The sequence below is a fragment of the Staurois parvus genome, unplaced genomic scaffold, assembly GCF_062004578.1.
Source record: "Staurois parvus isolate SC_StPar_1 unplaced genomic scaffold, SC_StPar_1.0 ptg000193l, whole genome shotgun sequence".
Classification (NCBI taxonomy): Eukaryota; Metazoa; Chordata; class Amphibia; order Anura; family Ranidae; genus Staurois; species Staurois parvus.
In genome coordinates this window covers 1-13286 of record NW_028317989.1, presented here as the reverse complement: position 1 = coordinate 13286, position 13286 = coordinate 1, and the positions used below count along the sequence as shown (strand labels likewise).

At 42.4% G+C, this 13286-nt stretch overlaps 1 protein-coding gene across 1 annotated transcript in view; it reads left to right on the top strand.

Moving 5' to 3' along the window:
• Nucleotides 1-10616, top strand: part of LOC149461731 (E3 ubiquitin-protein ligase RNF31-like) — a gene marked incomplete at its 3' end in the record, with an annotated part of 39897 nt that extends 29281 nt beyond the window's left edge. The window contains exons 10-14 of the mRNA XM_089677864.1: nucleotides 5142-5390; nucleotides 5795-5977; nucleotides 7801-8007; nucleotides 8973-9146; nucleotides 10518-10616. Of these exons, the coding sequence (XP_089533990.1) occupies nucleotides 5142-5390; nucleotides 5795-5977; nucleotides 7801-8007; nucleotides 8973-9146; nucleotides 10518-10616 (912 nt within the window). The remainder of the gene's footprint in view (nucleotides 1-5141; nucleotides 5391-5794; nucleotides 5978-7800; nucleotides 8008-8972; nucleotides 9147-10517) is intronic.
• Nucleotides 10617-13286: the final 2670 nt, after the last annotated feature.

Here is a 13286-nt window from a genome sequence, read left to right as displayed (position 1 = left end):
CCTTTTGATTTTTTTGGAGCTGTTTTTCAGAGAAGATCTGTATGCATTGATTGTGGATCAAAGCAATTTATATGCACAACAGTTTATCGTCGCCTACCCAAATTCAAATTTTGCCAGACAATTTGCATGGAAACCCATTATGGTTCCGAATTTAAAGTTTTTCTGGGCCTAACCCTCAACATGGGCAATACTAAAAAAAAAAATGAATTGCGGTTGTATTGGTCCACAGACCCGATTCATCATATGCCCGTGCTCTCTGCTGCTATGGCCAGGCATAGATATGAGAGTATAATGTGTTTTATGCATTTCAATAACAACACACTCTGTCGTCCTCGGGGTGACCCTGAATTTGACCGGCTCCACAAAATTCAGCCCCTCGCAAATCACCTTAACCAAAAATTTGGAGATGTCTATTCTCCCCAGAAAAGCATCTGTGTTGATGAGTCCCTCATAAATTTTTTGGCCGCCTTGCATTCAAACAATTTCTACTGTCATCCTATTTCCATATGTGGTACCACTTATACATGGACAATTGTCATCCTTTTTCCGTATGGGGTATCACTTATACAGGGACAATTTATATTCAAGCGTGCCACTATTTAGACATTTGCAGATGTCTATACTCCCCAGAAAACCATCTGCGTTGATGAGTCCCTCATTAATTTTTTGGCCACCTTGAATTCAAACAATTTTTCTCCAGCAAATGTGCCAGATAAGGGGTCAAGATGTAGAAGACCTGTGAGAGGGCATCAGGCTATACAGATAAGTTTCGTATTTACGGGGGAAAAGATGGAGCCCCCAGATGCCCAGACTACATGGGGAGCAGTGGCAAAATAGTGTGGGACTTGGTGTGATCCTTTTTCCATATGGGGTACCACTTATACATGGACAATTTATATTCAAGCGTGCCACTATTTAGACATTTGTACAATCTTGGAATTTGCGCATGTGGTACCATGCGACCTAATCGCCGGGGCTTCCTCCAACGGCTTGTAAATACCCGTATTAGAAAGGGGGAAAAAGCATGCTTGAGAAATGAGGAAGTCATTCAGCTTCAGCACCGACTTGTTTATTCTGACAGCAACAGGGACTTGCTCTCAAAATATACACAAGTAGGTATGTGCAGTGCTGTTGAATAAGAGTTTTCATCCGCAGTTACAAAAAGAGCACATATGACAAAACATGGGGGCCTGGGGTGGCCAGGGGGTGGATGCTTTGGCATATATAGTTTATAATATTTTTTGGCACATTTCATGTGTGCCCACCATTAGAAGTGGGTAGATGCAGGGCAGTATATTCTAATAATGGTGGGCATGCCAAACACTTTTTCTGGCAGAGATTTCTTCTCTTACCAGTACCAGCAACGTACTGGTACATCATTGGACTTTGAGTGGTTAAACCAGAATGATGCCTACAGCTGCAGGCATCATCATGGTATCGTTTATTTTTTCAGCCAGCGATGGGCTTTCATGTAAAAGCAGCGAGAGCAGATTTCCCCCCTCCCCCGCTGCCTTCCACGGCCTTCTCGGGCAGTCCTGTGCCATCGAGGGAACCTGAGAATGCAGCCGGTGTTTCTGCCAGCTGACCATAGAGCTGATTGGAGACCGGAATGGTGCCAATCATCTCTATAGTCTAAGAAATCGGAAGCTATGAGCATTTCATCACTTCAGTTTCGCAGGATATAAACAGCGCCATTTGTAAATTGGGAAAGCATCTGATCACACCGATCTTGGTTTGATTAAATAATGTAAGGGCAGAGGAGATATCCAGAGTCTGATAGACCCCAGATTTCTCAAACAAGATTATATGACTATGCTCATTAAAGTTATAGAGGATATTTGCATTCCATATGATAGCAATTAAAAGTGATAAAAAAAATTGAAAGGAACAGTGTAAGAATAATAAAAAAAATCTAAATAACTTTAAAAAAAAAAAACCCTTGCCCCCCCCCCCCCACCCCACATGTACACCTGCGTACGTGAGCGTTGACCCTGTGCCAGTATGTAAACAGCGGTTGCACCATGCATGTGAGGTATCGCCGTGAACATCAGATCAAGGGCAGTAATTCTAACACTAGACCTCCTCTGTAAATCTAAAATGGTATCTTGTAAAGGCTTTTAAAACGTTACCTATGGATATTAAAAACGTATGCAGTTTGTTGCCATTGCACGGGGCATGCGCAGTTTTAAAGCATTTCATGTTTGGTATCTATTTACTCAGCATACCATCATCTGTTATATTTTATCAAATAATTGGCCAATATTTGTGCGTCTTCTTTCCAAAAAGGGGTCATTTGGGGGGGTTTGGTGCTATCCTGGTATTTCAGGGCCTCCGAACTGTGATAGGTAGTGAGGAAGTGAAGAGAGGAAGTTACGCACCTTCAGGCTTTCAAAGTGGTCATTGGATTTCAGGCTCCTGTATGTGCCTAAGACTCAATATGTCTTTCAGCAGATAGCTTAGGGTGTCTACTTTCCAAAAAGGGGTCATTTGGGGGTGTATGTACTTTCCTGGTATTTTAGCACCTAAAGAAATGTGATGGGCAGTCAGAAAGTAAAAGCTGTGTAAATTCCATTATCTATACCAGGGGTGGGCAAACTTTGTGACTTGAGGGCCGCAATGGGTTGATATATTGGACCCGGGGGCCGGACCAAGAGTAGATGAATGATGTGTATGTGTCATCCATAGTAAGTATAGTAATATTCCCCCATAGTAAGCATAGTAATTAATCCCCCATATAGTAATTCATCCCCCCATATAGTAATTCATCCCCCATATAGTAATTCATCCCCCATATAGTAATTCATCCCCCATAGTAATTCATCCCCCATATAGTAATTCATCCCCCATATAGTAATTCATCCCCCATATAGTAATTCATCCCCCATATAGTAATTCATCCCCCATAGTAATTCATCCCCCCATAGTAATTCATCCTCCATATAGTAATTCACCCCCCATATAGTAATTCATCCCCCATAGTAATTCATCCCCCATATAGTAATTCACCCCCCATATAGTAATTCACCCCCCATAGTAATTCATCCCCCATAGTAATTCATCCCCCATATAGTAATTCATCCCCCATATAGTAATTCATCCCCCATATAGTAATTCATCCCCCATATAGTAATTCATCCCCCATAGTAATTCATCCCCCATATAGTAATTCATTCCCCATATTAAGTCCCCCCCCATATTAAGTCCCCAAGTCCCCCCTGTGTCAATTCACTTACCTTTGCTCCGCGCGTTCCTCTCGCCGTGTTCCCGCGCCGTTCCGGTCTTCAGGGCGGACTGTGAGAGGAGCCTAGCTCCCCTCCCCTCACGTTCGTCACGCTGCCCCGCCTACACACACCCTGACAGCCCATCCGCGGGCCGGATTAAAAGGTCCGCCGGGCCGTATACGGCCCGCGAGCCGTAGTTTGCCCATTGCTGATCTATACCATAGTATTTTCGGTCCTTTTTTTTTAGCGCAAAAAATAAAAAGCGCAACGTTTGAAAGTGTGAAAAAAAGGACGTAAATTTCATTTGGGTACAGCATTGTATGACCGCGCAATTACCAGTTGAAATAGCGCAGCGCCGAATAGCAAAAAAAAGCCTGGTCAGGAAGGGGGGTAAATCCTCAGGAGGGCAAGTGGTTAACTTGCAAGGACACTAATTGTCATTATATGCAGAGCAAAGGTCTCCTCTTAAAAGAGTTATAAAAGAACCAAAGAATTCGCAGTGTGAGCATTCAACTCTTCTTGACATTGTAAACTAGGGGTAGGCAAACTTAGAGTGAACAACATGGGAGAAGTCAAATATCACCGGGCACAGCACACTATTTTTAGAAGCTATATAGCAAGGCCATCAAAAAGTAATGCAGTTTTGAAGAAAACTTGGGGCCAGTTCACTCCAGGATGGCACAGTGATGTGGCACACACTCCTGTGCATTTCCCACGTTTTCCCGTGTGGCGCATTTTGACAGCCCATTCATTTGAATGGGCTGCAAATCATACTCGAATGCAGAAAAGGTAGTGCATGCACTACTTTTAAAAGCACTCTGCACCAAACAGCATGGTACTTTAAAACCCTGCGAAATCTGAAGGTGGTGCTTATGATTTTGAACTCCTCTATGCAACTAGTCATCTAAAATGACCCACGTGTGGTATCTCATACTCAGGAAGCGTAGCAGAATGTGTTTGGGTGTAACCAAAACTGTGACCAAAATCAAATTTAATTTTCCAAAAAGTTGTGCAAAATAATTAGTTCTTCAAAATACTCACCATACCTCTAAATACTAAAGGGTGTCTATTTCCAAAAACAGTTTTTTGTTTTTTTTTCAAAAAGTTCTTTTTATTAGGTAATTTTTTTTAATTCTTTTTTTTTGCAGAAACGGTAGTGCATGCACTACTTTGTAAAAGCATTCTACACCAAACACCATGGTACTGTGGAACCATGCGATATGGTGCCTGCAAATGCATTGTGTTTGCTATCTACATTTGGGGTGGCGTTACCAATACACTGGCACCTGCACGCAGATCACAAAGGCTGTGTGGTCACCCAACAATGGAATACATTTTTGCTGCACCACATTCTGCTGTGAATCAGCCCTTCGAAAAATATAATACAAATGTCAATGCAAAAATGTGAACTTATCCAGGTCAGGAGTAGCTAAAATTCACAAGTCAGAAGCATATAGCGCAGCGTTCACAGGTCAGGAGTACATAGCGCAGTGTTCACAAGTCAGGAGTACATAGCGCAGTGTTCACAGGTCAGGAGTACATAGCGCAGTGTTCACAGGTCAGGAGTACATAGCGCAGTGTTCACTGCTTCTGTGTACAGCTCAGGAAGAAGTTGTTTTGACAACAGGGTCAGCACGGCGGACGCTCGATCTACTTGCTTGCGATCGACGGATTGCCGACCCCTCCTGTAGACATTCTGTGAGTGTCCGTTTACACTGGAGCAGAAAGATCATTGTGTAAATATAAACGTCCTGGCTGTTAAAACTCCATCTGGATATTTCCAGTAAATTCACCTTGAGAGCTGCAGGGGAGTAGGGCCTGGACATACTCCACACACCCAAAATATTTAGAGGGAGATTTGTGGCACACTTAGCAGGCCCATAACTGTTCTTCCTTTTCATTTTTTTTTTCTTCCAACAGGAGGGAGAGGCACATGGTGTGTCCCCTGAAGAGGTGTACAGCGCCGTCCAATACTCTGGTACAGAGGTGCCCCTAGGCTGGCTGCAAACAGAACTTCCCTATGTACTGGAACGGGTGATTGAAGCTGCCCAAAAAGCAGCACCTGACCTGGGGGCTTTTACAGCAGAAGAGGCTCGTTCCGCATGGGTGGCTAGTGGAGGTGATATGGAGGATGCTATGAACTTCTGTATTATACAGCGGAGGAGTAAGGTATAATGATTAAGACATACAATAAGACTCTTTGAGCTCTCGTTTATTAATGTTGAGAAGAATAGACTGACCACCATCCATCTTTTTGTTTATTAATGTCCATCCTGTTTCAGTATACATTACCCAGTTATGTCTACTGTTGTCAGTATCAGGAAACCATCACTGGAGTGCATGCTTGTAGGCAAGAAGTTGCTTCAAAGAAGCTACAGGAGATCACCAACACTAAGATGTAGCAAGGAATAAAAACAAAGTATTTAAAAACATAATGCAAGTTTATGTTACATATTTTGAAATATAGTTTCCTAATAGCTGTAGAATTTGTGTAAGTTTCATCTGGTTTGCATTGTTCATCAGAAGACTTTGTTCAGCATTGTGGTCTGAGATCTTTCTTTATGGACGTCCAGGTGGAAGAACTAGGCACGTTGGGTTTCCAAAACCAAGATAAAGTGGTTGCTGCCCTTTTTGAAACTGCTGGGGATGTTGGAAGAGCACTCTGTACACTACAAAAAACACTTTTAGAGCCCTTTCTTCAGCGTGTGTGGGAAGACTCAGAAGTTCCCTTGCAGCTGGATTCAAAGGATAAGCAGGTATGTCTGTTGTATAACCACGATCAAGTGGTTCTAGAGTCAAGATTTTTTTACATCAATGCATTACCTGCATTAAAGTGTTTTTAAGAAAAGCGCCACACCCTCTAACTCCAAAGCAGCAAATTCCCAACTCAAAATATCAAAAAAATGTTTTGCTTAAACAAATAAATAAAAGGAATGCGCTAATTAAGTAAATAATACAAAGTGAATATAAGAAAAAATATAAAATAAAATAAAAAAAATTATTAAAATAAAAATAAAAAATTATGCAAAAAAAGTGTCCATAAATAATGTCCAAAAAGATTTTTAATTAATGTCCACACTGTGTTAGAACCACCACCAAAAAAATGTTTTTAAATCACCCAACTGAGCTCAAAAAATAAAACAAATACCTTTTTGCTCTGGGCAATATATAACAAATCAATTCTTGGATACAATACTAAATAAATCAACGAACAAATTTTCCTCCAATGAAAAATATTACTGTATGAATCAACGAACGAATTTTCCTCAGATGAAAAACCACCATTCAAGGATATAGCAAGGATATATCGCAATCCGATTCTTAGATCCGAGAAACAAACAAATTTTCCTCAGCTGAAACTCCACCATTCAAGGGTGTAGGTAATTTCCAGGAATATATCTCACGACTCTTTCGTATATTTCCATACCATAGGGACCATGTTTAAAGGTAAGAAAAAAGAATCATGGTGCAGCAAGTTTTAAAATTATAATGAACTTTTAAATGAACGAATAAAACTCACAAGTCAGGTGTCTCCACCGACACCAGTTTTACAAGCATGTGTTTAGGCAATCGTGCACTAACGTATCTTCGTTTGCTCTGGATCTCCTCCTCTCACATCCAAAGAATGTCTCAGACGTCAGCATCCAGCAGGCCAGGCGTTTCATCTGAGGAAAATTTGTTCGTTTCTCGCATCTAAGAATCGGATTGCGATATATCCTTGCTATATCCTTGAATGGTGGTTTTTCATCTGAGGAAAATTTGTTCGTTGATTCACACAGTAATATTTTTCATTGGAGGAAAATTTGTTTGTTGATTTATTTAGTATTGTATCCAAGAATTGATTTGTTATATATTGCCCAGAGCAAAAAGGTATTCGTTTTATTTTTTGAGCTTGGTTGGGTGATTTAAAAACATTTTTTTGGTGGTGGTTCTAACACAGTGTGGACATTAATTAAAAATCTTTTTGGACATTATTTATGGACACTTTTTTTGCATAATTTTTTATTTTTATTTTAATAATTTTTTTTATTTTATTTTATATTTTTTCTTATATTCATTTTGTATTATTTACTTAATTAGCGCATTCCTTTTATTTATTTTATTACCTGCATTAAGATAATAAATCTTCACCTTGCTGTTTGTCCCCTAAAATACGTACCTAAGCCCTTTCTCGGTCAGCACTGTGCCTGCCTGCCTGCAGCAGTGCTGGTCTTTCCCCCAGCTTTCAGAGGACTGATTGATAGCAGCGGGAGCAATTGTCTCCCACTGCTGTCAATCAAATCTAGTGGGGGCATGTTCAATAAATGTGTGTCTATGGATGCATATAGCCTCGCTTGGGAGCGTGCCCTCATGTGTGCCCCTACAGCACATGGCTTGTTATGGGGGCACATTCAGGAGAGGAGACGTGGACAGCACTGATGAGGGACCCCAGAGAAGGAGGTAAGGGGCTGCTCTGTGCAAACTTCTTTTTTCATTTTAGGTTTACAAATTCCAATCTTTAATATCACTTTAAACTATAACTTTGTAGCTTTATAATTTGTTGATATAAAGAGTGTAGTAACTGTTTGTGATCCCATAGGCACTTCTACGAAGATTGCTTGCAGAACATTCTCTACACAGCTGGGGCCGCGCTGAACTGGCTTTGTCGCTGCTGCAGGAAGGTGAAGGACGCTTTAGTCTGCAGGATGTGGTTGAGGCAGTAAGAGAGTCTCAGGACCGTGATTTCATCAAGAGGATGCTAACTCAGGAGTGTGCAGTCTGTGGATGGGAGCTTCCCCGCAACAAGGTGAATTATCCACCTTTTCATGCATGCAGCATGCATTTCCTTAGTGATGACAGCTAAAGTCAGAGAGTATTAGAATGAATGTAAAGCAAATTTCCATTTTTGGACAATAGAGTTGACAGTTGCATATGCAGTGCTTCACTTTTACACATTATTGTATACTAGGACACCTAACAGGAAGCATTTCAGACTTCCTACATTAATAGTAGCATCTGGATGTTAATTACCTAGAGAGATTACAGGCCCTGTTTATCAAGTTCTCTAAAAGAGAAAGACAGATAGTGCTGTCTATAGCTTTAACTAGTGAAGTTTGAAATAAGGAAGTATAGAATCTGCTTGGTTGCTATGTGAGTCTATTTTATTTCCATATCATATTTCTTTGTTTATATTTCATCATTTTATACTGGCCCTAAAACTACAGTGAGGTGGACTTACGAAGACTGGAGTAGCCAAAATGTGGAGCAGCTGTACATAGCAACCAGTTAGCTTTTTTTCTTTCATTTTCAAAGCTTCATTGAACAAACTGAAGTTAGACGCTTATTGGTTACTATGCACAGCTTCTCCAGATTGTCTGTTCCAGTTTTAGTAAATTCCCCCACTGGTTGTTTTTCAAATTGCATATACTTTTACAGCTGCTATGCTAGTTATGCACACTGCAGTTTTTAGGTAACTGCCTTCAACCAGCCTTGTAATTCAGAAAAGACTGAACAAATCAATACAACCTACCACTAACTATTCTGTTGAAATGTAAAACCATCAGATCTATTGGTAATAGGTTGCCTTCATCCATTCAGTAACATTTGCACTTGAAAGTGATTGATATCACTTGATGATTGCTCTGTAGATCACCTGAAATATGACAACTTCTAATGCTTTAGTTGCTGTAAGCTGCAGTGTCCTACATTTTCTAGGAACTGGTACAGTGACCACGTCTGGCTGTCTTTTTACACTTCTGCTTTATTCCATAGATGCGCTCTCTCACTTCATGTGAGTGTTGTATCTGCCCTGACTGCTTTCGGATGCACTTTACAGTTGCAGTAAAGGAGAAACACATCAGAGACATGGTATGTCCAGCATGTGAGGCGCCTGAAATTAGTGATGAGGGTGAACTCCTGCATTATTTCTCTACATTGGACATCCTGGTAAGTTTAAGCAAAGAGCTGTTCTTGTGGGACGGCATATCTGGGGACACTGAGCAATTTTGCTGAATATCTTACTCTCCAGTTAGATGCTTTGTAGAAGATACACAAAACAAAAGTACTGATTGATAAGCTCTGGGTTACATCTGCATTGATAGGCAGCAGTAAAAAAAAATTTCTTCTCATAAAGCTGCATTCAGGGTGTTATATCTTCAGTTGTCTCAATACTTATGTTTAATTAAAAGGAATAAAAAAGCCAGAACATTTTTCAGCTGTTAATAGAGCATGTTCCTTCACATCCTGTCCTGGAGAAGCAATAGGAAATAAGAGGTTATCTCCTCTAAGGTAACAGGAATTCTCATCTTAAGCCGGTCACAGATTCCTCTATTTACATAAATGAGGTGGATGGAGCAATCTGTCCCTGCCAGTAGGATTCTCTGCTGAGTATGCTGATTGGCTGCAGATGTTGATTAACAAAGGTTTTCAAACTTGCCTGTTCAACAGAAGTCGATGTAACAAATGGGAAAGGCCACACAAGGATCAATATTAGTACGGTTCCTGCTGAACTGGCTGACTTCGATCCGTCTATAGGCCAGCTTGAAACTCTGTCACTAGAGTAGGTGTCCCTATTAGATGATTTACCCTTCTCATTCTTGTGACAATTTCCCCCTACTTTCTGTCCTGTTAACAACAGACATTAGAACAAAACAGAGGAGTGAAGTAATAAAAACTTGACAGAAGATGCAGGCATCTAACCCTTCCCCACTCTGTTCAAAACTAAAAAGGTTTTGCATTTACATACATTAATTGCATTGTAGGTGTGTGCATAGATTTTGTAATTTTTGTTTTTAAATTTATTCACTCTGTATTCTTCAGTAATAGCTCAATTTACTGTTTTTCCATTTGCTGTCATAAGTGTTCATTAACTCCCTCCCACTGCAGTCTGTATATTATTCCCTGGCATCTGGAATACATTAATATACATTCTCATCTATATAAACCAGCAGTTGACACTTCACACACATTCTGGTTCTCAATCTCAGCTGACAGTCAAGTTCTTCATTGATGTTTAGAAAGCAGTTAAACTGGTTTCACAAAATGTAATCATTATGTCATGTTGGCTCTGACAGAGTGATCACATGCAAGCTGAAGACTCCTTTAAGAAAAATAAAAAACTTTGGCCTGCAGATGAAACAATGTCAATATAACCTAGGCATCTAGGTATCAATGACTTTCAATCACTTAAGGGTTAAACACAAGTTACTGTACATATTGAATTAGGATATTCCGTGGTGAACACTCAGTTTGAGTGGAACTAGTGTGGTTTTATTTTCTATGGAGAAGTACTTTGATGGTGTCTTCTATTTATCTTAGTTACGGGATACTCTGGATGTAGATGCATACAATTTGTTCCATAAAAAGCTGACGGAGAGAACCCTGATGAAAGATCCAAAGTTCCTCTGGTGCACTCATGTGAGTAATTGCTGAATAACTGGCTTAATAAAGACCAAACTGATGGGCTCCAGGCTTCTAAATGTCAACATTAGTGGTACAGTATTAGGTTGGCCATCGATGAGTCCAACAGGTTGAATGAAAAAAACACCCAATTCCCTTCATCCAAAATTTGAGGTGAGATGGGGAAATCCTCCCCATTGTGTTTTTGTATTCTGACAGATAATTTTCATTATTCAGACATAATGTAGCCACGGCACTGATCAAGCAGAGATTCTCCAACAGGGTGTTTGAACAGAAGTTTATCAGAATGATTTCTGTTCAATCAAAATGGCCACACATGGATCGAAATTTGGCTGGTCCCTGCTGAACTGGTTGAATTTCGATCCATGTATTTAGTTATGCTGATTCCAGGTTCACCCAAATAGTTTTTTCAAGTCCTGAAGATATTATTAACTTCATGATAATTGAGGACCAAGTATTTGTCAGATTTCTTGCAAAGTATGGAACAAAAACTAATAAATCTGTTCCATTCAGAAATCCCAAAAGTCATAACCAAACAAGGCTATGTGGGATGTATTTAAAGCAGAACTACACTGTATCTGAGGAGCACAAACAAAAATCGCCATTTAATTCATTTTTAATATTCAAATTAAACTCACCCAACCTTTGAAGTCTCCATGCTTTATTTTGCTGAGAAATCATGTTGAAAACCACGCCCTGAGCATATCTGGCAGTGGCCATCTTGAGTAAGGGCAGATGATTCATGTAACAATTACTTCCTGCAAATCTTGCCCTTGGCATAGGCATACAGACAGGAGGGTGTTCTTAGTGGAGAAAACCCTCCTGAAGACTCCTGGGATGTATGACATCATTTGCCTAAGCATGAAAACTAGGAAATGACTAAAGAAATGTAAAAAAACAGTTTAAAACAAGTAAATATGTTTTACTTTCCTATCTATTTACTAATGCTAGCAGCATAAAGATTAAATATAGTCCATGTTGATTGAGAAAGTGAAGTTCCACTTTAAGGGACTGATAACATTTTGTGTTTTGCTGAGAAAAAATTAAATACAAATGTGAAGAAAATAACATACTGAGATCCTTATTGAGACATACTGAGATTAGTGTAGTGCAATATGTTTTTAAAAATCCCTGCATATTTTTTCAATTTTATTAACACATGTAGGAAGGCCTGGTGAAGCTAATGGTAAACATGCAAAAAACATTGCTGTTGTTCAGCAGCTGTAAATTTTCTCTTCATCCTTATTAAAGTGGACATTGCAATAACTTTGCAGGTCTACATAAACAAATTCCTGGCATGTCACAATATAAAATGACACTGTCATGTTTTAGAAACTCTACACTTTTTTATCATTGAAAAGCAATCCTTGAGCTCCAAACCAGTGACTTTTCCTAGGCTGAGATGATGCCATCAGTCTGCTTTAGGCAAGATGAAGCATTTCCTAAGTCTCCTTTAGTTTGTAGATGTTACAAAGGTGTAAAGCTGGAGCAGAGGGTGGATCTGTGTCTCTCTCCCCCTTCCTCTCTCTCCCTCCCCCTTCTCTCTCTCCCTCCCCCTTCCTCTCTCTCCCTCCCCCTTCCTCTCTCTCCCTCCCCTTCCTCTCTCTCCCTCCCCTCCTCTCTCTCCCTCCCCCTTCCTCTCTCTCCCTCCCCCTTCCTCTCTCTCCCTCCCCCTTCCTCTCTCTCCCTCCCCTTCCTCTCTCTCCCTCCCCCATTCCTCTCTCTCCCTCCCCATTCCTCTCTCTCCCTCCCCATTCCTCTCTCTCTCCCTCCCCATTCCTCTCCCCCCCTCCCTCTCCCTCCCCATTCCTCTCCCCTTCCCCCCCCTCCCTCTCCCTCCCCATTCCTCCCCCCCATCCCCTCCCTCCCCCCCTCCCCCCTCCCCTCCCCATTCCTCCCCCCCCTCCCCTCTCCCTCCCCATTCCTCCCCCCCTCCCTCTCCTCCCCATTCCTCCCCCCCCTCCCTCTCCCTCCCCATTCCTCCCCCCTCCCCTCCCTCCCCATTCCTCCCCCCCCCTCCCTCTCCCTCCCCATTCCTCCCCCCCCCACCCTCTCCCTCCCCATTCCTCCCTCCCCCCTCCCTCTCCCTCCCCATTCCTCTCCCCCCCTCCCTCTCCCTCCCCATCCTCCCTCCCCATTCCTCTCCCCCTCCTCCTCCCTCCCCATTCCTCTCCCCCCCTCCCTCTCCCTCCCATTCCTCTCCCTCCCCCCTTCCTCTCCCCCCTTCCTCTCTCTCCCCCTCCCCTCTCTCCCCCCTCCCTCTCTCTCCCCCTCCCCCTCTCTCCCCCCTCCCTCCCCCTCCCCCTCCCTCCCCCTCCCTCTCTCCCCCTCCCTCCCCCTCCCCTCTTCCCCCTCCCTCTCTCTCTCCCTCCCTCTCCTCTCTCTCCCCTTCACCCCCTCTCTCTCCCCTTCACCCCCCTCTCCCCTTCACCCCCCCTCTCCCCTACACCCCCCCCCCCCTCTCCCCTTCACCCCCTCCCCCCTCTCCCCTTCACCCCCCCCCCTCTCCCCCTTCACCCCCCCCCCTCTCCCCTTCACCCCCCCTCTCTCCCCTTCACCCCCCTCTCTCCCCCTTTCTCCCCTTCACCCCCCCTCTCTCCCCCTTTCTCCCCTTCACCCCCCCTTTCTCCCCTTCACCCCCCTTTCTCCCCTCCCTCCCCCCTTTCT